Source organism: Bactrocera dorsalis, chromosome 2 (assembly GCF_023373825.1).
Source record: "Bactrocera dorsalis isolate Fly_Bdor chromosome 2, ASM2337382v1, whole genome shotgun sequence".
In the NCBI taxonomy this organism is placed as follows: domain Eukaryota; kingdom Metazoa; phylum Arthropoda; class Insecta; order Diptera; family Tephritidae; genus Bactrocera; species Bactrocera dorsalis.
The window spans coordinates 295,145-320,343 of NC_064304.1; the positions used below are offsets into that span (position 1 = coordinate 295,145).

Here is a 25,199-nt window from a genome sequence, read left to right on the forward strand (position 1 = left end):
TAAGTAAAAAGTAGAAACAATTTTCAACTCAGTTCAAAATTGAATGTGCAACTGATCGCATAATATTTGTGAAAATTTGAAAATTAAGTTAGAAAATCAAAGTAGTAAGATATATTAAAACAAGATATTGTGTATGAATATTATAATTAAAATTTATTCGTTTTTAATAAAGAAAAAGTTAAATTAAAAGGCGAAAAAAGGAGCAAAAAATGCATAGTACATTGTTAGATGAGGTATGTACGCACACACGTGTGATTATCAGTAATATGATATGCAAAGTCACTCACCATTAATTTTATTCTAAAATTAATTACATACATACAAACGTATTTAAAAGCTATGTGTGTACAATATGTTATTTTAATAATTTTAAAGCTTAGTTTACTTTCACAATTTTAAAGTTAAATAAAGTAATACTTAACAAATAAGTGATATCTGCGTACGTATGAAGTGGAAACTCCATCTTTTGTAATGTACATACATACTTAGGAATGTTTGGAAATTAAGTTATGTGTAAATAATAACACTTAAACAGTTCTAATCAAATTTACACTGTCGTCGTCAAAAGAAATAGTACCGTTTAAAGTACCGAAAATTAAATTAAATTATAAAAATTAATTTCTATATAAAGTAGTGGGAAAATACATTTAATTAATTAATTGAAATTTTCGTGACGAACTCATCAAGCTTGAATGGCCAATAGCACTTCTTAATGAAAAGCTGAAACGACATGAGTAAAAATAGTTTACAAAATTTGAGGAATATGGTATATCAAAATCATTATTTTTCGATTCACAAAGAATTGTTCCAATTGTTTTCAAAATAAACTTGAAGTACAATACCGTCCTGGCAACAATGAGTTTGTCTTTATTTCGTAATAATATTTTCACTATATTCAGTAGTTTATTATAATAACGCGTATTTTTATAGTTATGTATTTAAGAAAAAATAACAGCTTTGGTGGCAATCTATATAAAAGAGAGTCGTGTTACACTGTATATTTATAACTCAGGAACAGCTGAACCGATTTGGTTAAAAATTGGTGGGAAGGTAGCTTAGATCCAGTAGACGGACATAGGATACTTTTTATCTCTTTATGTTAAAAATCAATACAATTCAAATATACTAAAATTATAAATCAAATCATAGGCATGTTTTCAGAATTCATGTAAGAATCATTTGACAATTTTATTATTACAAAAAAAGAAAAATAAGTTAAACAAGTAAGGAAAGACTAAGTTCGGGTACAACATTTTATATTCTTGCGACTTGCAAGAATCAAAGCCAGGGAAATACCTTAAGGTGAAAATGTCAAACAATTTTATAAATACATATACTATATACATATAGCACATACACTGACATAAGGTTTCTTAGAAAAACGAAAATCGCTAGGCATATGTAGTATATGGGAGTTGTGGTAATATCGCTATTTTAGTTTTATCATTTTTTGGCACAAGGATACACTGTTATAAGTAAAACATGCTCTTTCATTTTCATTAAGATAACTCACATATTGACCGATATATGCGGTATAAAGTTACCTGGAAGTTCGAAAATCTTTATATTAGGTATTGTAGGCTCAGGGAAATATTGACCTGATTCAATCTTTGTACTTATTATACCTTACCCTTATATTTGTATATATCACGCATTGACCAACATTTTCGATCAAAAGTCAACTATACGTACGGGGTTTAAATATTCGGTACCTAGGGCCTTGAACAGTTTTTATTGGATTTAAACAATTTTTGGTAATAAGATGGCACATACCAAAGAAAATGTTTATCCCGTTATATTAATTGCTTCTTGATTTGTGTACTGGAAACTGAACGAATCAAGTGGAATTTAAAAGTAGGCGTGGTTGTCGTCCAATTTAGGCAAATTTCACAGTGTGGTATAAGAATGTAAGAAGAATACCATGTACTATATTTCGTCGAAATCGGTTGGTCGGGTTCCGAGATATTTCTGGCGTATTAAGTTATTGATTTATCGCGGTTTTAGTAGTTTGAACAGTGCCGTTGTATGGGGAGTGTGCAGGATTATCCTCCGATTTCATCCCTTTTCACACTGTCGGTTGAAGTTCTTATAAGATTTGTACTCAGCAAATATGGTTGTTGTAGCTTAAGTGGCTTAGGAGGTATGTACATTTAATTTGTTAGAGGGCAGGGCCACGCCCTCTTTTTCAAAAAAATCTTCCCACAGATGCCACTTACCACTGGGATCCTCTGTACCAAATTACAGCTTTATATATTAATTTAGTGCTTAGTTATGGCACTTTATATGTTTTCGGTTAATAGCGATTTGTGGGCGTGGTAGTTTACTTGGTAGTTTACTAACCAAGTTTCATCGAAATATCTCAATTTTTACTCAACTTACTGCTTGCACGGACAGACGAACAGACAGACAGTCAACCGGTTTTCAACTTTTCTTGGCAACCTGATTATTATATATTTAGTATGTATAACTATCTCGCTTAGTTTTAGGTGATGCGTACAACCGTTAGGTGAACAAAACTGTAATACTCTGTAGCAACTGACTGTTAGAGTATACAAAAAACAACACAGTATAGGTAAACCTCCTACAACGCGATGAATAGGTTCCTGAAAAACTCCGCGTTTCCAAAGGAACAAAATTTTCAATAAAATATTGGATTTTGTATAGTAAAAATATGTGCTTAATATAATTTTGTGTATTTATATGTTGAGTCATAAAAACATACATATTACGTAATTTCATACCATTCCATTTATTTAGACAAAAGCAAAACAAAATAAAATAAAATAAAATTTCAATTCTACGTAAAATATTCAAGTTAAAAGATTTAATAAATTAAAGCCAAAATAGAACAATAACTTTCTACTCCTTCTCTTTACTTAGTATGATTTGTTTCGAACGTTTTGTTCGTACTAGTTCAAAATCTGAACTTGATCCACTATCTGATTCGGGTATCCTTTCGATTATTGGTTTGAAAAAATCGTGCATTGAAGTTTGTTTGCTCTAATTTCGCAAATCTTTATAAATTTCTTGATAGCGAGCTAAATTGTTTTGAATATTTCTACTCTGTCTGCTTTGTTTATTTAAAACTTTTTCGATATTTTTTAGTGAAAAGTTTTTATTTTCAACATCGAAAAGATGCCAGAGCTACATACCTCCAAATGATTCTTCATTTGTCATTGTCACTAAACTTGCTTCGTTTATTTCGTCGTCCGCAATTAATTCTTGCCATCAGCCATTGTTATTTCGTCAAATCCATCACCTTCTATTGCATGCGCCAATCTCATTATGTTCCTATATTCATCTTCTATTGGTGTAGAAACAGTGCTCTGAAAGTCTATTTCTGGTATTAGTGCTTTCCAGCAAGCTTTTAGTATTGAAGGACGAACTTCTTTGAGTGCCGCATCAACAATTTCAACGGAATCAAAGTATGGACAAAATGCATAAAATTTCATTTGGGCAAGAAAACCTTTTTCAAACTAAAATAGTAAATATTTGAAAAAATGTTCGTAAAAATCGCGTTGTAAGAGTAGCGTTGAAGAATATGTCCGCATTTTGGGAACCGCGTTGGAGCTAAAACGCGTTATAGGAAACCGCGTTGTAGAAGGTTTACCTGTATATTATATACCATGTGGGTTATTCTGATTGTTGCTCTGAACAAAGCATTGCGGCTACTTTACTAGATTATAGGCGAAGGACGCAAATGCTTATATATCTAATATAAAAAATAACGGAATAACTACAGCGATTAAAAGGTCTATTATAATAATTTGAGATATAAAGAAATACGTACAATTTCAAACTGATCCTTCCTCAAAAATAAAAACTGCAACCATGTACGCAGTGTGATGACTCAGTAATCATTCGATGAATGTTATACAACGTGCATCCCAAACTACTGTTGCCATAACCTTGCCAGCCGACTTTTACGCACCGTCTTTCCACCCTTGAGGATCGGTTCATCTTCTGCACTTCACTAGGCTGACTGTCAATTGGATTCCAGTGTGAAATGATGGAACCTTGGTGCTATTGTCACACACCGACGGAAAAATTCAGTTTTATTACGATTAAAGAGCATTCACACACTCCTCAGAATCAGCAATTCGTTGTTTTTGTTGGATTACGAACTTGCGCTTTGCACAAAGCTCTCGCCTCTTTCAGGCGTTCACTACCATCATTGTCTTCTGTGCTAATTTCGCCTCCTTCCAACTTAGCAAATCTGTTTACGAAGGTTGATTTCCCTGGTGCAGGGCCCAACCACAGGTGCCCCAGCTTATTGTGAATTGTTGTGTAAAATCTCTTTATCGCTTGCAGAGACAGACGGACAGATAGTCACTTTGATTTCAACTCGTCTCATCATCCTGATCATTTATAGGTATAACCCCATATCTAAATCGATCTCTTTTAGGTGATAAATATGTATAATAAAATTCAAAGAACAATTTTGTGTAAACACATTAATATGGATATTATATCAGAATAATAATAATAATATACTCATAGCTAAGAGCTATCAAAAGCTGAGTATATAAACGAAATTGGTACATACTAAATATTTAAGCTGTTCTGCCAAAATTTAAAACCCACCATCCGGTTTCATCATGATAGTACATTAACTTATGTTAATTACCCCGTTAAAACATTTTGAATTATAAAGTAAAATGGAAAATTAAAATCAATAAGTACTAAGAAGGATTGGCTGTTACATGAAATATTTAGATGTACATACATATTGTACATACATATGCATTTTATGCAATGGTATATGTACATATATACATAACAAAATATACATACATTTTATCGGTTAAAAATATCTTTTCTTAAATAACACTATTTTTTTACTATTGTTCGAGTCGTTCTCTAACATTTTATGTAAAACATAAAAAATGACCTTTTATATATAGTATAATCATTCTGTTTGCAATCAATACCTAATTTTGTTTAAAATTTATTTCTTCAGCTGAATCAAAATGGCTTTGTTGTTATCGAAGATTTTCTTACACCATCTGAAATCGATGAACTTTATTTAGCCGGCCGTGCTCTTTGTTTGGATGCACCTCAAGAAAATCGGAAAGTTTTCAGCACAGTAAATCAAAAAGATGCTCACAGCAAAGAAACATACTTTCTCGATTCAGGTGATAAAATTCGTTTTTTTTTTGAAGAGGGTGCTTTTGGTGAAAATGGTGAATTATTGGTAGATCCAATGATGGCTTTAAACAAAGTTGGTCATTACCTGCATGTTCAACATCCAATTTTTAACAAATTAACGTTTAGTAATCGTGTTAAGGAAATTTGTTGGCAGTTGAACTTCAAGAAGCCGGCTGTTTGTCAAAGCATGTATATATACAAGAATCCAGGTATTGGCGGCGAAGTTATATCACACCAGGACTCTTGGTTTTTACATACCGAACCGAATTCCGTTATTGGTTTTTGGTTCGCACTCGAAGATTGCACTATTCAAAATGGATGTTTAGAAGTTATAAAAGGATCACATAAAAGTGGTATTCACCGCCTTTACAAGCGAAATCCAGATAAGGAAGCCAACGAGTTACTTATTTATGATCGACCAGCACCAATATATCCACAATCAAGTTATACACCACTACTCGTAGGCAAAGGTAAAGCAAAAGAATCACATATTCATTTAATATAATATCTTTCTTATAGGTACTTGTATTATTATTCATGGCAATGTGGTGCATAAAAGTGAACAAAATCGTTCACAAAAGAGCCGTCACGCGTACACTTTCCACGTCATTGAGACAGAAAACAATGTGAAATATTCTAAAGATAATTGGCTTCAACCAACTAAAGATAAACCTTTTCCTCTTTTGTTTGAGAGAAAAAACTAAATAACTTAAAAAGAAATACTAATATAATTAGTGTACATGTGGAATTGAACTTTCTTTTATTTTTATTGTGTATTCCTATCCATTTCTCGATATTAAAACAATGTAAGTTTCAAGACATTTAATTTTTTGTATAATTTCTTATATGTATCTTATCTAAAAATCTAACTAATAACCTATATAGTACATTTCAATCAAATCTGTCTTGATTTGAACTTGAGTAAAAAATTGAGATATCTTGATTGGACCACGCCCGCAAACCGCTATTGACCGGAAACATATACATAAAGTACCATAGCTAAGCACTACATTAGGATATCAAATTGTAATTTGGTACAAAGGATCACAGTAGCAAGGCAAAATTTGTTGAAAAAGTGGGCGTGGCCCCGCCATCTAACAAGTTTAAAGTACACATCTCCTAAACCACTTAAAGCTACAACCACCAAATTTGCTGGATGAAATCGGAGGATAACCCCGCTCACTCCCGATATAATGGCACTGTTAAAAACTATTAAAAGCGCGATAAATCAATAGCTAAATACGCCAGAGACATTAAGTTTTACCACCGAGATGATATGAGAGAGCTTTGCGGGAGATGATGTGAAAATTGGACGATGGGCGTGGCACCCCCCACTTTTTGGTGAAATCACATATGTATCTAGGGACCCGACCAACCGATTTCGACAAGATTTGGTACGTGTCATTTTTTTCATATTCCTATATCATGTTGTGAAAATGAGCGAAACTTTGTTTTGTTCTGTTTCTTAGTCGCAACAGTTTCTTTTAGATTTTGTTCTACCACATTCATTGTAATTTCTTGTAAGCAAAATTGAGAACAACATACAAATAAACAAGGCAGGACATGAGTTGGTGCCGAAAAACGCTTTAAAACTGGTTTTTCGCATGGATCAACTTCGGCTTTGGTCAGCCTGCGACGCCTGTACAATTTTGTATGAAAATGTTGAGCTCAGTTTGGCTTTGAGAGTCCTGCAGGCATCCTTAGGGTTATTTTCAACTATTCAATATAGTGAAAATATGAGTTACGAATAAAGACGAAGTTGTTCAAGCTGCTATAAAAATCCATGGGATTGAGATTTTCGTAAAACGGATATTAAGCACAAATCAAAACAAAATGTTGAAACATATTCAACAAAATTCTCAAGTAGTAAATTATAACACATTTACTCATACTCTCTTCTTTGTTCATGATATTTCTGAAAAAGTGCAATGTTGAAAAATTTAGATATTAGCTACTAAATTTTTAGCTATTTATTTGCTTTTTTTTGGCAACTTTCACTTAATTTTTCTTAATATTTGATTGAGTTCTGCAAAGTCGTAATACATTATTTTCTTCTATAATAAATAGTATTCACAGCGCACGTGATGCAAGGAATTTTTTAGATAATTTTTTTACATCATTATTAGCGTATTATAGTCTACTATGTTCACCGGAGATAGAGAAACTTTACAACAGTGAAAGAATTTTTCAAAGCCGTTAAGTAGTTTCAGAGCCTATTGCACGGACTGACGGGCAGTCACTTGTCTCGGTTTCCTGATCTTTTATATGTGTTGAAATCTTTATACAGTGGACCAATAAAGTTTACATACACCTAGTTCTATTAAATTACGACACTTTATTTGTTATGAAATGGATAAATTCTGTGGTTTTTTTCTATCAATTTCAAGAAATGTATATACTATATATGTATGGTAAATCGAAATGGCTGATGTTAACAGCCGATTTAAGCACACTTAAAGTTTAAATTATTTTGTTAAAATGTTCAGAAACATGTGTTTATCCATTTTCGAAATGTATACAAAAAAATAAATCCCCAAACAGTAATGAATGTATTGAATAGTGATGGTTATCATAAACGAATCGCTCATCGTACGCCATACATAAGTAAGGTTAATAAAAAGAAGAGGTCTGCGGTTGCTAAACAATATTTTAACAAACCGTATTGGTTTTGGGAAATCATTATGTTCACAGTGAAATCAAAATTTAATATATTTGGTTCAACAAGACCACGAAAAGTGTGGAGAAAGATCAATGAAGAGTCGCAAGGAAAAAATGTATTGCCCCGGTAGGAGTAATGTCATGGTTTGGGGGTATGTGGATGCATCAGGAGTTGAACATTCCGATTTTTTTAGTAAAAAAATGGAAAAGCATATGGTTCTGAACATTTTAACAAAATAATTTAAACTTTAAGTGTGCTGTATGTGGTATGTGGATGCATCAGGAGTTGAACATTCCGATTTTTTTAGTAAAAAAATGGAAAAGCATATGGTTCTGAACATTTTAACAAAATAATTTAAACTTTAAGTGTGCTTAAATCGGCTGTTAACATCACCCATTTCTATTTACCATAGGATAACGACCCAAAACACACAACTTATCTTGTACGTGAATGGTTGTTATGGAATTAAAAATAAATCAATAGGTCCCACAATCACTATACATTAATCCTATTCAAAATATCTAGAACTTTTTGGAAAATCGTATTCGAAAACATCAAATTTGATCAAAATAAGACCAAAAAGCTGGATCAAGGACTTAGTGGGTCAAAATATCCGGAAATGATACTAGAAATTGAGTGGGTAGCATATATCGATGTCTAGGGACAATAATAGCAACAAAATGTAGGCCAAAAACCGCTAAAACTATTGTAATTACTTTTGATTTACATATATTAGTAATAATTAGTGTACGTAAACTTTTTTTGATATAAATTATGCCCATTTTAAGATTTAGCATTAATTTTTTTTATTTGTGTAAAAAAAATATTTTGATGTGCTAAATTTAATGTTAAATATACATTTCTTGAAGTGGATAGAAAAAAACCACACAATTTATTCATTTTATAACAAAATAAAAGTGTCGTAATTTAATAGAACTAGGTGTATGTAAACTTTATTGGTCCACTGTACATATGTATATCTGGATTAGTTTTAGGTGTTAGAAACAACTAATAGCTCTGACATATGACAGCGCTAATTTGCATTAGCGGGTTTAATTTACATTTACTTGCGCATTTGACCCATGTTAAAGCAAATTTGTAATGCACAAGAAGTTCGTTTTTAAGCTGAATTTACCAAACTTGAGTAGGCAACACTGCTGCTCGCTTGAAGTCTGCCGCCTTCTTTACGTTTACAGCATCAGAGGTAAGCAGTTTTATATTGCTAATTAAATTATGTGTAAGTACATTAACAAAAACAAATTTTAATATTTTTAGATGGCAGAAAATAAACAGCGCATAGTTGCTATCCATTTTTCCAATATTCTTAACTCTTTCGCACACTTTTTTCGCATTACAATTAATTATTGGTTTTAATTTCACTCTATTATCTTTGCCCAAGTTAATAACAAACGAATTTTTTCGTTAAATTTATATTGATTTTCCACAAATACCAAAATTTCTATTAATAATTTCTCTTATTAATTTTTATTTCATTTTTTTGTTAATAAATAAACAAATTTCACAATCAGCTGTCTAAATGCACAAATCTGTCGTCTGTCACCATAAAATTTCAATGCGCATTAACGTTACTTTATGCGTATTAATTTTGATCGTCTGTCAGAGCTATAAATGTGCATAACTAGACCTGTTTATGGTTCTGATGGAATTATTTTAAAAATATATAAAATATTGTCAAAGTAAAAAATGCCGAAAAATACACGTTTTTCGGTACAAATTTGTGTCTTTATTACAAAAAGTGAAACAGTTTCTATATATATACCTGTTTTAATGTCGAACATACTATACGTACATATGTATGTATGTTTCTGGATGGTGAGCCTGTTGATAAACTACGCAATGTTGTGACAATTAATTTTACGAAGCTAACCGTAATTCTTTTAATCTAACCAATGGAAATGCAAACAATGTTTAAATCTTGTTTTTATAAGAGATGCCCTTTCAAATATGTACATATGTACATCATTCTCGTACTTCAATAGGTCGAGAACATTTCGCATGGTTTTATTAAAATAACGAACACCCACATAAAAATATTGTTGGTTGGTTGAAAATGGAGACGCATGAGTGCCGGCTGCTCATACTAATGGTAACCAATTTGAGCATTATTCAGGAACTCAGTTAGTTTGGTAAAAAATCGTATTCTTTTTCACCCCAGCTGCAGAACATCTCTTAAGTTGGAGTATTAGGTAAAGTGACTTTGTGGTATGCCCCGTGTTGCTTGTTTTTCGAAACGTGAGATGTTCTTCTCCACTGCTTTAAACAACCCTTGAAGGAGCTGAGTGGGCTGGGACAGAATAGGGGAATTGTGTCGGGCCAGCTCGTCTGGTTTTTCATATTCTTCTATTTCTATATGGCCAGATATCCATGTGATATTAATACTAATAGTACTAATACTAATTAATTACTTACTAGAAGTGTACTTATTGCCTGCTCGTATAAACCAACGCAATGAGATTTAGTATTGGTGCTACGAATGACCTTAATTGTCGCTTCGCTTATCCATTAGAATGTTTATGGACTTGCTGGTTAAAGCAAATTTCGGCCTGAAAGACTGAATTTTAGTCTTTTTGTTTGCAACTGCCTTCTGTGTACGAGTTCTACTCAAGAAGCCCGCTCCAAATCCAGTTTCACATACATTTGTATGGCGCGGATGACACTTGTGAAGAGCCAATAGCCCGGGATAGGCGATTAAGATTCAACCCTGAACAGAGGACAGTGGAATTGTCCGAGTAGCTGTCGACGTTTAAGTTCTTACTCTCAAGGATGCCCCCTTGCGGAGTGCCACAAGCGATCTGGTGAGTGTCTTTTATACCTCCTCCAGCGTATATGGTTAATACACACAACAACCATAATAATAATAACATTAACATAACATAAAGTAATGTAGAATTCCACATTATAAACAAACAAAAAAACTTTATAACCATGACTTCGGTTGAACGGAATTCTACCCGCTGAAGGGCTTGGTAAAATTTCGACAACTTATAAATGCGAACGTAAGCATATACAAGCATATGTGTGTATGTATGTATATACATATATCGCAGTCCCGTTGAAACCCTGGCAGTCCTCAGAGCACGTTGTCGTTAAGTTGACGTGGTAAGTGTAAGTTGAGACGACTCCTTCTTTGCGCTGGTCGGCTCTGATTTTATTGTCTCTACCCCGGATGGGACTGCTGCACTTAGGACGACGAAACGGCTGCTTACGAACTTCATGAGTCCACTCTGTGACGACAGGTGACGTGACGTGGCGGAAATCGTGAAACGTTACTATGGTAAGCATGGTCTGGCTCAATAGAGCTTAGAGGGAAGATGGTGCCATCTTCCGCGGTGAATGGCTGCCAGCTGAACCTTCCTCTGCGAGTGAGATTGAGGAAATCTTTCGATACTGTAACCCTTTACTACCCTTTAGACCACATATGGCTGGAGGGTACTAAGGCGGTCTCACATCACAGCTTTCAGTAACGTCCTGCCGGAGGAAATTGTTACTGCTCTGGACGATCTTTGGGTTGAATCAAACTCCAAGCACCTCATTCCCAATCTTCTGAACGCGCGTGGGACGAAATGTGAATAGGTGTACCCCTGGTCGTTAACGACTTGCTTAAAAAACTTGAGGAACGTGGGTGCAGGGTGATTACCTATGCGCGCGTACGAGCTGACGCAGGTGTATCTCAACGACGTAACCAATTGGACGGTCGGAAGTGGTCTCGACATCAATCCAAGTAAAACCGAGATAGTTTCATTTACTAGAAGATATAAGATCCCGGAGGCACCGCTGCCGCAAATGGGAGATATCCGTCTGCAAACGGCGGATACAGTGAAATATTTAAGTCTCCTCCTGAATAGGAAGCTTTCATGAAAACCAAATATCAAAGAAAGAGTAAAAAAGGTATCGATTGCCGTATACTGCTGTAGAGGAGCCATTGGCAAAAGGTCTCTGGCTCTACCACACAATATTCAAGCCCATTATGTTCTATGGAGTCTTTATGTGGTGTAAGGCTTTAGAAAAGACCACACTTGCAAAGAAACTCGAGAGCGTTCAACGTCCGGCGCTCATCAGCATGTGTGGTGCACAAGGGCCACTCCAATCATGACACTTAACGCCACGGTGTATGGCTGCTAAAGTGGTTATCAGACTCAGAGAATCTGGGTTCTTAAAAGAACACGTACCTGAACACTCGCATATCCTCACACACTTTGAATTCATACCGGATCACTTATGTCATGGAATCGCCAAACCGAACTATGGCGGCTCTTTCCCTGCCCATATACCGACGAGGGAACTATCAGTAGGAAGTAGCCGTTGGAGGAGAGGGTCAGTGAGCTTCTTTACGGATGGGTCAAAGCTTGGGGGAAAGCTGGTGGAGGGGTTTACTGTCAGGAGCTCTCTTGCGGGCATTAGGTAGCAGTAGATCTGCTACTTCAGAGTGCAGCCCACTTTAGAGAAGTGACCATTCACTCAGATAGCAGAGCAGTAATACAAGCCTTTCACTCATTTACAGTGCATTCACGGTTGGTCGAGGAGTGCCTAACCTCGATATCAACAAACACAATAGTGTCTTTGTGATATACCTGTATTATCCTACAACGCGGTTTCCTATAATGCGTTTTCGCTCCAACGCGGTTCCCAAAATGTGGACAATTCTTACAACGCGATTTTACGAACATTTTTTTCAAATATTTACTATTTTAATTTGAAAAAGGTTTTTTTTGTCCAAATAAAATTGTTTGCATATTGTCCATACTTGATACATTGAAATTGTTGATGGGTCACTTAAAGAAATTCGTCCCTCAATACTAAAAGCTTGCTGGAAAGCACTAATACCGGAAATAGACGTTCAGGGCACTGTTTCGACACCAATGGAGATTGGCGCATGCAGTAGAAGGTGATGGATTTGATAAAATAACAATGGCTGATATTCAAGAATTAGTTGCGGACGACGAAATAAACGAAGCAGATTTAGTGACAATGACAAATGAAGAATCAGTTGGAGGTAGCTCTGGCGATCTTTCCGATGTTGAAAATAAAAACTTTTCACTAAAAATATAAAGAAAGCTTTAAATATGGCACAGCAGTTGGAAGAGTGCATTTTGGAGAACAACCCTTTAAGTGACAGAGCAGACATATTTAAACGAAACCTTCTAAACAATTTAGCTCCCTATCAAGAAATTTATAAAGATTTGCGAAATAAGAGCAAACAAACTTCAATGCACGATTTTAATCGTCGAAAGGATGCCCGAATCTCATAGTGGATCAAGCTCAGATTTTGAACTAGTACGAACAAAACGTTCGAAACAAATCATACTAAGTGATGAGGAGGAGTAGAAAGTTATCGTTCTATTTTAGCTTTAATTTATTAAATCTTTTAACTTGAATATTTTATATTAGAATTGAAATTTTATTTTATTTTGTTTTGTTTTTGTTTAAATAATTGGAATGTTATTAAATAACATAATATGTATGTTCTTATGACTCAACAAATAAATACACAAAATTATACATACTAAGCACATATTTTTACTATACAAATTCCAATATTTTACTGAATTTTTTTTTTTCCTTTGGAACCAAACTCTGATTTTTGTATGGAGTTAAAGTCTCCTATAACGCGATTTCCTATAACGCAGAGTTTTTCAGGAACCTATTCACCGCGTTGTAGAAGGTTTATCTGTAGGTTATGGGTCATAGCAGAATCGCAGTCAATTTTATTTTTGCAAAAGCTGTATGGAAGAAGGTGGTGTAAACAATACAACAATCAACACTTCCTTCTTCACAGTCCTTCGTTTGTTTAAGTGCTACTTAAATAATTCCTTCAAGAATTAAAACATATCTTCATGAGCCAAAGATGTCTGATACTAAGAAAAGATAGTACCAATTTTAATAATCCAATGTTTAAAAGAAAACAACTTTCATTACACATAAATAAATAACCGAGTATCATTTATATTGGATTGAAAGAATAACTTCTGCTAATTTTTGAGCATCATAGTGATTGAAACATTTTAATTACTAGCAGCATTGCCATTCAATTCACAATAGAATATAAAAAACCACCTATTTGAAACTAGCTTCATTAGTTTTATTTATAGTATTTTTCTACTATTTATCAAACATCATCGAAAAGACCACGAAGCGGGGATCTTATACGTTCATCCGTAACGTCTTTCAAACTATCTGAATTCTTTTCGATGTTATTTAAGGGCCGTGAGGCGCCTTTAAAACCAATTTCCAGATGAGTACTAACTCCGAAACGTTCATTTATTTCTTCTGATAGACTGCGCGGCATTCCAATTGGTGAGATACGAGTGTTTAAGGGTGGTGAAACAGTTTCATATCCTATTCGGTCTCCATCACATAAAAGTCCATCCGTTGGTGTGCGTAAAGAGCCAATTGAACCAACTTGCGCGGTGGTTCCAGCTAAATTACGATATTTAGCAATATATTCATTCGTAACAGATGTTGGGTCTCTACGTCGTGACATCGTATCCTCTGCGCGTAGACGACGACGTTTTTCCCTCGCTATCAAATCTTTGCCTTCTTGAACCAACTCTGTGGCAATGGTTTCATTTTGAAGGAATTGTTGAAACCCCATAGTATTTAAAATGCGACTACCCAAACTAAACCAAGTAGCCAGGCAGAATGCCAACATACACATAGGAAAGTAAATGTTAAAACCGTCGGAAATTATGCTTAAAACGTCCATGTGTCCCATTATTTGGGTATAGTAAGTTTCGAGTATTCTCTGCAAAGCAATCAGCTATTTAGTTCCTTCAATTAAATTATAAGAAAATAGTTTACCTTTTCAATTATATGTGAATCCATGTGAATTAGACCGAGAAAATTAAGACACATTGGTGGTGTTAATCGGCATAAGAGCATGCCACTAAAAATTAAACTATGCTCATTTGTTTGATGATGTGGTGCCAAGTAATAAAGATTTAAAAAACGTATGCGCAAAATCGTAGAATAAGTACAATAGAATAGATAGCATAACACAATCATTGAAAATAATTCGATAGTAAAGAATTTATAATTATACTTTGCAATATTTATAACCTGGGCAAATATAGAAAGCACTGGTTGTCTATTGAAAAATGTCAGTTCACTCCACACGACCATGAAGGACATGATTGCGGCCACTATGGAAAGAGCTTTCAAAAAATGTTTTTTACAAAAGCACTCCCAATACCAATGCAATGAGGGGCTATAAAGGATTCTACATAATTGCGAACGCTGGGAAGGAAACTCTGATTTGAATATTCTTTCTGTCGAATGCATATTTCGTGATATATCTTCCAAGTACAAAACTTTCTCTACCTGCACACTCCAAAGAGATTCACTACGTTGTAATGTCTGCAACGACTTAATAACTTGTTTATGAATCCGTATTAATGTTTTTTCTGTTGGTACAATTGTAGGAGTGTCTCCTATACTACCCCCACGATTATAGTTGCGGGTCGCACGCTCAATAAGTTCGGTTGGTACTTTGCGTAGTATAGTTTCTACACATGAACGTAGCTCATAACCATTTGGGATAGCACGATTTATACCTTGTAGAGACTCCAATACATCGTCTACATTCTCCTCCGCCTCTGCTTTGCTCGAGCTTAATTTCGCTAATTTAAAATAAGCGTATTGTAATGTAAAACCAGGTGTTGCATTATTCCATAAAGAGCGAGGGACTTCGACGAGCGCGTAACCTATAAATCTCATGCTATAGTGTTTTAAATAAATATATATGTTCATTACATACCAAGTAGCAGCACTAGTAGGAACAATCCCCAAGTGTTAGATGCTGAAGATGCAATGGCTTTTAGTTTTTGCCAATCCAAAGAGACACCCTTAGCAGCTATATAAATCAACAGAATGCCACATATGAACAGATATGAACTGTAATAAATAGCGTTCTCAACAAGAGCAGATTTTAATTTTCCTTTAATGGTAAAATCGCCCGCTTTCAAGTATGACTGCATAAGCGGCATAATTAACCAAGTAAGAAACTGTGACGACCAATATATTATTCTCCACAAATTTGGAAAAACATCATCAGGAATCATGCCCCATGGAGCCTGACAATGTGTATTTGTTTCTGATGTGATTTCAACTTTTGAGTTATTGAAATCTGTAGATGCCATCGATATTCCAATATCCTTATTTTCTTGGAGACATTGTCGGTACAAAGTCTTGAATTCAACGGCAAAACGTAAATACATATGTACATAAGTTAAGTTCAATATGTACTTACATTTGTGACATCAAGTGGTATAGTGAAGACAATAAGAAACGAAAAGCACCACGCCATCAACACCGACAATGTTACAATAATGTGTTGACGAGGAATGTTTCCATACCGAAAGAGCAAAAATCCGGCTAGTAGTAAAGCGGCTACGACCGCTAGTAAAAGTAAGTGGGCCATTTTAGGGTCTTTTATTTTAGATTTGTTATAACAATTTAACGAAGGACAGCTTTTTTACTTTAGACACGTTTGTGAATGTTATTTACACTAGGGTCATCAATGAGTTTCTCTTGTAATTGCCGCGATATTTTACGTTGCATTTCCTCCAAACGGTCTAATGAAAGCGATTTTAAAGCTATTAAATGTGGTTGGCAGAAAATTAATTCAGTTTTGTGCTCGAAAAATAATTTTCCGGTTGTAGGTTCAATTAACTCGATTTTACCGATGATATCGATTTTTTCAGACGACATAATATTATTTACTAGTATAACCAAAATCCCCAAAACAATTGACAATTATATATTTTTTGTAACGTTAGCCATCTGCAAATAGCTACGTTAAGGACGAAAATGCAAGCTAATGTCAACAAAACTGATGATAAAATTTTTTAACCGTGTGGATTCTATGTATATATTTATTATTTTAGGAAGAAATGTCATTTCAATATTGGGGATTAGACTATGTTCACAGCGGAAGTATTTTTCTAGCCGATCAGGTTATACGTTTTACTATTACTTTTTTCGGCTTACGGTGTGACAGTCACTACAAATGCAAATTACACAATTTTATCGTATATCGTATGGCGTGATACTCATAGAATGTAAAACAGAACCATGGAAAAACTCTCCAAGAGCAAGTACATTGTAAACAAAAATACAAACTTTTTTTAAATTTGTGAAATAAACATAATTTATTAGCTTTGATGAACAAATTTTAGTGAAATTATGGGACAATGTTTTAGGTAATTTTTAAATAATTTTATAGTTAGTTAACTGGTGTTTTCGCCAAGAGCATTACCATAATTGCGCAGAATGGATATATACATTGCCAATTACTGAAAGCTGAACGTAGAGGTGCCTGCATAGAAGACGCTGACGTGCTGAACACATAGAGAACGAAAGAATTCAAGCGACATCTGTCAAATATTAAAATACACATGTTCTTAAGGATACAGTTATTCAGACAGCTGCTCTTATGTGTTCAGCACCTGATTTCGATCAACGCTAATCAGTTTTAGGTATTGTAATGGATGCGAGATTTAGCAATGAATTCCCAGCGACCTGCTATTATACTCGTACATTTATTGATTTCACTGGGCACAGCGTAAGATAGTAATCAGAAAATTAAACACACGTCAGCGCTAATTTGCATTAGCTTGCTTAATTTACATTTACTTGCGCATTTCACCCATGTTAATGCAAATTTATAATGCACAAGAATTTCGTGCATTTAGCTAAATTTACCACATTTGAGTAGGCAGAACTGCTCAAAAATGGTCGATTTTTTCTATTTTTTGACAGATGTCGCACTTTTGCTATCCATTTTTCCAATATTAATTTATTTCACACTTTTTCCGCATTACAATCAATTATTTCTTTTAATTTCACTCTATTATCTTTTAACGTAGATAATAATAAACGAATTTTTTCGTTAAATTTATATTGATTTTCCAAAATTACCAAAATTTATATTAATAATTTTTCATATTCATTTTTATTTAAATAAATAAGCAAAATTAACTATCAGCTGTCTAAATGCACAAGCCTGTCGTTTGTCACCATAAAATTTCAATGCGCATTAGCGTTGATTAAGGCGCATTAATTTTGCTCCTCTATCAGGGCTATAATAATCGAAAAGATGTTTTAATATTCGATGTCAATATCGAATTTTTCTAATATACTTACATTCTTTACATTTGAAATAAAATAACGTAAATATTCCAAGAAATATTATTAAATAGATAATTTTTATTTTATTTTATTTCTAAACTTTGCAACACTGTCTATAATCGAACTTGCTATATTTGACATTCTTTTCTAAAATTTGACATCATTGAGTGAGACTTCGACGATTTGCATTTAATTTATCTTATATATTGTCCAAATTAGTAATTTATCTATATTCTATCTATATAAATCTTTAAAATCGTTAAAATTTTTTGAACTTTTAGAAAGCTAAATGGAAATTTCAAATGGCGTTTTGGAGCGACTCAGAACCAGTGGCGATGGAATGGAAGAAGAACAAACTAATACGTGTAAGGAAGCAAACGTCAAATCACGTTATGCCGTTCGTCGACCAACTAGTGCTACCATACATGAAAATGTTCACAAAAAATCCACAAATAACAGTTCAACATGCCTAAACGACCAACTCCTACAGTCTGGTCTGCAAACACTTTATCGCCGATACGAAGGACCATGTAGTCTTGCACCAGTCTTACCAGGAGGTAAATTGATTCAAATGATCCCTCATTTAGTCAAATCAGTCAAATCCACGGGTACACATAAGAAAAATAAACCTCCAAAATTTATACCATATGAGCCATATACAGGCGCAACAAGTTCCATCGTATCTACTCCAAACCCAAAAACAGCGATGAAAAATAAAAATAATTTAGATATAGGAGTACTTGTAAGTCAAATGTCAACAATGCGTACCAGAGAATTAGGCGATAAGAGCAGCGAGGAGTATTGTGGTAACAGTTCTTTGGATGTTAAATTTGAGAAACTAAGAGAAGAACTCAGAAAAATTACGGAGGAACGAGATTATTACCAAGGACAATTTAGATTTCAAACCCAAGTTAATTCTGAATTAAAAAATTTGTTGGTAGCATCTGTAGGTGAAGATATGCAGTCACATGTTAATGTGCTCACAGAAGACAAACTTCAGTTAGCACGCGCGTTGTTGGATACCGCGAAAAATTTAACAACGCATACGGTACGTTTCCTTTAAGTATACTAACTTCTTATTCAAAATAAATCTAAAGAAGTGAATATTTAATCTAGGAGCAAATTGAGTTTCTTGCGGGCCAGTGTGAAGTGTGGCGTTCCAAATTTCTTGCTAGTAGCGTTATGGTAGAAGAACTAGCACGATGGAAAGCTGATCTAATACAGAAGAACCAAATACTTGAAGAATCCACTAAGCGATTACTTCACGCAACACATCAAATCCGAGAAATGCAGCTAGAAATCTTAAAAAATTTAAAATTTGTTGCAAAGATACGTTATCTAAACCTTCCAAGTACTGATGTAATTAACCTTAGTGCCGAAAATTTGAATATCGTACATCAAATGGTACTGCACTCTGGTGTTGGAATTCCCGAAGGTGACATAGAGATTTTGAGCACTAGTAAAAATCCTCTTTGTGATGCTGAAAAATATGCAGTAAAGTCCTTACAATTCATTAGTCAGCCTTTAATGGCTACGGATGAAGCGATAAAAGCTCTTTTTGGACAAGTCCAGCGACCATATAGTGGAATAAATGCACATAGTTAATTGAGATTTTTTCTTCTGAGTAGAAAGGTTTTAAACTGTTTATTATTTATTAGGTTGTATACATAAGTAATTGAGAACAGGTATGAGCATTTTTTGCAATTGATTTAATAATTATTTGAAAAAATTTCATAAATTCGAATTACTCCAAAAGATGGTTTTAGTAGTTTGTATCCGTAAGTACGGAATTGATTAATTGGCTGTGTTGTTTGAGTATGAAAAACTTTCGTCCCTTAATAAAACGGGCAGAGGCAATTTACTGTGAAATATTCCTCATGCTTATAGATTATGACACATACCTAAATAAACGCAGCACCTGCGCTGAGCGTTGAAAATTTCAAGTTTAACATCGCGGTAAAAATGTTTTTAATTTTTCTTCAAAATTTATTGACACGCGATATTTAATGCTTGGATATAGTATTTTCGATAAATTAGTTCATTCTGCATTTAATTTCATTTGTACTAATTTTAGAATTAAAGTGAGAATTTGAATTCAAGTTGTTTTCCGGTAACTTTGATGATCGTGTACTCAACGTTCTGGAAGGCCAAATTAATTAAAATTGATGAGTAAGACCGTCTTGTCTTCGATTCAACTTTACTGTCACCAATTGCTCCGTCTGATGGAAGCAATCGTCCAGAAGCGGCCAGCTATGGGTTAAGAAAGGCTTTTTCCAGTAAAAACTTTGCTAGCTAGTAGCTAGTAACGTATAGTAGTTATGAAACAACCTTAATCATACTATACCTATTACATACATTCTATTCTATACATATGTATGTACCTATCTAATTTTTTTCAAGTTTAAAATTTTCTAATCTATTTGTAAAACAATTGTATGTGATCTGTCAAAATAGTTGTTTTTCACAATTCGTAAAAAATATATTGTTATCAATAATAAATGTCCTTTCTAATACCATACGACTGATAGTATGAATAAAGTTCCATGATGATCGGTTATGTGATTTCGGTGTAAAGTAACAAACATATACATATGTATACATACATAAGTATGTGCTTACATTCTCATTTATAATATTCGTATAGATATATGTATATATGCATATATTTTATACCCTTGTAATATGTTGCTACAGAGTATAATAGTCTTGTTGACCGAACTAATAAAGAAAGATAAAGGGTTATACACCCAACTCTTTTTTGTACACGGAAAATCCGTGTGAAAGAAGGGACGTTTCCTATAGTAAAATGGGGGATACGTTCCATGTCATATGAAAACCGTGAAAAAAAGATCTACATTCACTTCGAAAAACCGTGTAAAAATGTTGAATACAATAAAATTTCGCATACTCATACAAATTGTATGTTCATATGACATTTTATTGAACTTTAAAACTGAAAATCCATAATTCATACAGGTGAAAAATTAACAGAGCAAGCGAAGAACAAAAGAAATCTGTTAATCCAGTTACTACTATGTATGTTCATTTCAGCAATGGTGCCAAGTGTGGTAAATACAAACATAATTACAACACTGAATTTGAAAACGTATCAGATTAAAATTTCCTTACCAACTTTTTTTTTCAAACGTGTGACTTCAAATCCGCGTAAAAAAAGAGTTGGGTGTGTGTGTACAGAATTATATATGTACATACATATAAGTATAAGTATAAAGGATCAGGATGACGATAAGAGTTAAGATACGGTAAGTACCTGTCTGTCCGTCTGTCCATGAGTGCTTCAGTAAAAATTGTGATATCAAAATTGGGAAAATTTATTATTATTCAGAATTAGGACATATCAAACAATAGCAAAACCACCTACATACAACATTTTATTTTAACCGTGTTGTTACATACATGTCCAAGCGGCGTTGTTTGAAAGTTGGAATTTGTGCACGAACTTGTTCTACGATTGAAAAATCTGGAAACGTTCACGCTTTAATTCTGATACATACATATATACGTATTCTATATATTTTCTTACCAATATCAACTGAAATTAAATCTTCGCTATGAGTAGCTTTTTTTAAAATTTGCCCCCACGGATTAACTACAGTTGAGTGACCCCAAGCCACATATTCAGCATTTTCATCACGAGCAGGCGATGTCGTTACAACATACAATTGATTGTCGTTAGCTCGCGAACGTTGCAAAAGCTCCCAATGTAAGGGACCTGTAGTCATATTAAATGCACCGGGGTAGATTATCATCTCACAACCTTTAGAGTACATAAAATTATTTAGATAATATGCATACATACATATATGTATATATTGTTGGAGAACTACCTTCGTTCCGATATACTCGGGCCAACTCTTCAAAACGTATATCATAGCAGATACCAACACCAATTTTATGACCGTCTACATCTACCACAGTAAAATCTGTACCCGCAGTTAAGGTTTCCGACTCTTTGAAGCGAATTCCACCTTCAATATCAATATCAAAAAGATGCATTTTACGATATTTCGCAATCAATTTTCCAGTAGGGTCCCAAATAGTGCAAGTATTGTAAATGCGATCATTTTCACCTAGCTCAGGTATCGTTCCTCCAATAATATAAATACCATGAGCCTTTGCGGAGGCAGAAAGCTGCTGTGAAGTGTAACCATCTGGTATTGTTTCAGAGTATTTCCTGAAGTATTTGGTACCATAAGGGCAATTAAAACATTCAGGCAAAGTTACCATGCGAGGTTTATATTCATGTACAGCTTGAGCAATTTTGTCAACAGCATTATGTATGTTCGACGATTTATCTTCACCAACTTTCAATTGAAGTAGAACCAGTCGCATAATCTCTAAGAGCATATACAAATGTTGTGTATGCAGAGAACGTCTAAAATATTTAACGTTCTCTGGTGCATGTTAGACGACAAATTAATATATTTATATTCTACTTACGTTTCGACAATTGGCTCATATTTTATATAAATTATGTAAGGTTATCAAGCGAAACACAAGATCTTCAATAACGATGCAAATAGAATAATCATATTATGACAATTATAATGTTATCAATTGCAATCATTCCTTTATACTATGTACCCATCTTTACTTAAACATTTCCTTCTTATACTTATGGTTCATTTAGTCATTCACGCAAAACCGTATACTGAAGCAGCTGACATGACCTATCGGGGCACCTTGAGAGGCAAAAATTTATTGTTAAGTGCTGAACACATAGGGTGCGACACGACATTGCAGCACGACAGTGAACTGTAAATGGCGTCGTGTTTCCTTCTACATGAACATATGTAAGAAGGCAGCGACATAACAATGACCGGCATGTAGATAAGACAACACAGCTCTCCATTTTGCATGTACACAATTTCGTTGTGGCCATACTAATACCTTGCACTTCAATGAAATTTTAATATTTTGTTCGAAGACAATTTTTTATGCAAAGAATACATAATTAAATAGGTAAATTTATTTGTTTTAAATTATCAATTGTTATTACAAATGATATAACAGAGCTATTTTATGCTTTTATTTGTAAAATATCGTCAGGTTTGTTAGAGCTTTGAATAATTTTACATTTTACATATTACTGGCATCACTCTTCTCTACTGTCAACTCTACTGTCGTCTTACTGTTGTTGGCAGATATAAGAATATTTTGAAGTTAGCGAGTGCGACAACTGTCGGCGTGCAGTCGTGTAGTCGTGCAGCTGTCTAAATAACTGTGTCCATTAGAACGTGTGTTTTTTAATATTTGATAAGGTGTTCGACCAAGTATCATCTGGGTAGCTTAAAAACATCCGTTTGAAGGCGAAACATCCCCTCCAGGGTTCCAGGGTTGTGCGCTGGGTTTGGGACCCGTACAGTACAAATGAAAAAGACAAAACAGCCTCGGATGAGAGACCCCGCTTTTGATGACGACCATGGCAAACGAAATAAAGACTACGATTTAAGGGCATGCACCTGGAATGTCCGGTCCTTTAATTAGGAAGGTGCCGCTGTCCAGCTGGTTGATGTCCTCGTTAGAGTGAAGGCGGGACAAGTCCTGAGGCGAGTAGGTCCATGTGATATTTACTACAGTGGCCATTTAAAGGAGCGCAAATTTGGAGTGGGATTCGTGGTGGGAGAGGGACTACGTCGCCGAGTACTGTCATTCACCCCCGTGGATTAACGTCTAGCCACAATCCGCATAAAAGCGAAGTTCTTCAACATATCGCTGATTTGCGACCACGCCCCGACGGAAGAGAAGAACGATGTGACCAAAGACGCCTTCTATGAGCGCTTGGAGCGTACCTATGAGAGCTGCCCCCGTCACGATATCAAAATAGTGCTTGGCGACTTTAACGCCAGGGTGGGCAAAGAAGGTATCTTTGGCATTACGGTCGGTAAATTCAGGTTCCACGACGAAACTTCCCCAAATGGATCGATGCTGATCGACTGATCGCCGGGGTCCGAAATTTGGTTATCTGTAGTAGTAGATTCCAGCATAAAAAAATTCATCAAGTTACCTGGCTCTCTCCGGATCGAAAAACCACCAACCAGATCGATCATGTTGTGAAGATACGCCTCCAGTGTTTTAAATGTTCGTACGTTCCGAGGTGTATGAGATAAATGACGACATTGACATAGTTCAACGAATTAAAAGACAGCGGCTTCGCTGGCTAGGCCATGTTGTCCGAATCGACGAAAACACTCCAGCTCTGAAAGTATTCGACGCAGTACCCGCCGGAAGGACCAGGTGGAGAAGGACCTGGCTTCGCTTGGAATATCCAATTGGCGCCACCTAGCGAAAAGAAGAAACGACTGGCGAGCTGTTGATAATTCGGCTATAATCGCGTAAGCGGTGTCTACGCCAATAAAGAAGAAGAAGAATGATATTTTGATTTACATATGCTTGTATAAGTTTATTAAATTTAAGACTTCGCTCATTCCCAACCACTTTTGCACAATTTTTCTTTAAGTTAAAAATAGTAGACTAAATAATAATTTTTTGGAAAAATGTATTAATTATTTTGAAAATGTACTTTATTTTTATATAATATTATAACACAACCGTTTTAATACTCACTCTACTAAATTTAATATTACCGAAATGAAAATGCCGTCGGTATACGTATGTGTATATGGGATATGTTGCCTCTTCGAAATTTTCTTAGAATTATATTACATTTTATAGTAATTAAAAAATCAACATGAATCTATTTGAAATATTCTAAAACTAACAAACTTACAGTCGGGTACAATTATTTAAAAAAAGACTGTTCTTAATAATTATACTCCTGCAACCAGTTGCTAGTTTTGTTCACCTAATGGTTGTACGTATCACTTAAAACTAATCGAGATAGAAATATGGTTATATACATATGTGATCTGGTCTAAGAAAAGGGGGCTTAGGTGTCAAAAAAAAAAAACAATTAATGAGATAACTGACGAAACGAGTTGTTTATTTTTAACAGCTTTTCCCAGAAAACTAGTTTTCGCACGTTAGCTCCCTTTTCGTAGACCAGGTCACATATATGTATACGTAAATGATCAGGAAGACGAGAAAAGTTTAAATCCGGTTGACTTTCTGTCCATCCGTCCGTCCGTCCGTGCAAGCTGCAGCTTGAGTAAAAATTTAGATATCTTGATGAAATTTGATATGTAGGTTTCTTAGTACACAAAAGTTCGAGTTCTTAGATGGGCGTAATCGGACCACTGCCACGCTCACAAATCGCCATTAATCG

At 34.5% G+C, this 25,199-nt stretch overlaps 5 protein-coding genes across 9 annotated transcripts; 2 read left to right on the forward strand and 3 right to left on the reverse strand.

Annotated features, from left to right (window-relative positions):
- The first annotated feature begins 27 nt into the window (after positions 1–27).
- On the forward strand, positions 28–5,974 carry LOC105233259 (phytanoyl-CoA dioxygenase domain-containing protein 1 homolog). The gene is made up of 4 exons (XM_011215297.4): positions 28–104; positions 173–233; positions 4,961–5,618; positions 5,668–5,974. Exons 2-4 carry the CDS (start codon positions 210–212, stop codon positions 5,850–5,852), a joined length of 867 nt encoding a protein of 288 aa, XP_011213599.1. The 5' UTR covers positions 28–104; positions 173–209; the 3' UTR covers positions 5,853–5,974.
- On the forward strand, positions 28–20,510 carry LOC105233261 (golgin-45). Of its 4 annotated transcripts, XM_049447715.1 has the most exons (4): positions 28–104; positions 173–233; positions 18,235–19,001; positions 19,070–19,562. In XM_049447715.1, the coding sequence occupies exons 3-4, from the start codon at positions 18,243–18,245 to the stop codon at positions 19,556–19,558; spliced, it is 1,248 nt and encodes a 415-aa protein (XP_049303672.1). In that variant the 5' UTR covers positions 28–104; positions 173–233; positions 18,235–18,242; the 3' UTR covers positions 19,559–19,562. The 4 variants fall into 4 exon arrangements, with proteins under 4 accessions (XP_049303672.1, XP_049303673.1, XP_011213601.2 ...); XM_049447716.1 differs by lacking the exons at positions 28–104; positions 173–233 and adding an exon at positions 6,121–6,542; XM_011215299.4 differs by lacking the exons at positions 28–104; positions 173–233 and adding an exon at positions 18,040–18,171 and having other exon boundaries at positions 19,070–20,510.
- LOC105233260 (LMBR1 domain-containing protein 2 homolog) lies at positions 13,660–16,309 on the reverse strand. Its single transcript, XM_011215298.4, has 4 exons — positions 16,074–16,309; positions 15,582–16,011; positions 14,627–15,528; positions 13,660–14,570 (listed from the first exon to the last, which is right to left on the reverse strand). The coding sequence occupies exons 1-4, from the start codon at positions 16,242–16,244 to the stop codon at positions 13,935–13,937; spliced, it is 2,139 nt and encodes a 712-aa protein (XP_011213600.1). The 5' UTR covers positions 16,245–16,309; the 3' UTR covers positions 13,660–13,934.
- LOC109580052 (BBSome-interacting protein 1) lies at positions 16,304–16,534 on the reverse strand. The gene has a single exon (XM_049447717.1). It carries the CDS (start codon positions 16,532–16,534, stop codon positions 16,304–16,306), a length of 231 nt encoding a protein of 76 aa, XP_049303674.1.
- A 759-nt stretch (positions 20,511–21,269) lies between the features above and the next one.
- LOC105233262 (omega-amidase NIT2) lies at positions 21,270–22,607 on the reverse strand. 2 transcript variants are annotated; one of them, XM_029553397.2, is made up of 4 exons: positions 22,415–22,607; positions 21,802–22,349; positions 21,498–21,731; positions 21,270–21,434 (listed from the first exon to the last, which is right to left on the reverse strand). In XM_029553397.2, the coding sequence occupies exons 2-4, from the start codon at positions 22,319–22,321 to the stop codon at positions 21,346–21,348; spliced, it is 843 nt and encodes a 280-aa protein (XP_029409257.1). In that variant the 5' UTR covers positions 22,322–22,349; positions 22,415–22,607; the 3' UTR covers positions 21,270–21,345. The 2 variants fall into 2 exon arrangements, with proteins under 2 accessions (XP_029409257.1, XP_011213603.1); XM_011215301.4 differs by having other exon boundaries at positions 21,802–22,311; positions 22,415–22,604.
- Positions 22,608–25,199: the final 2,592 nt, after the last annotated feature.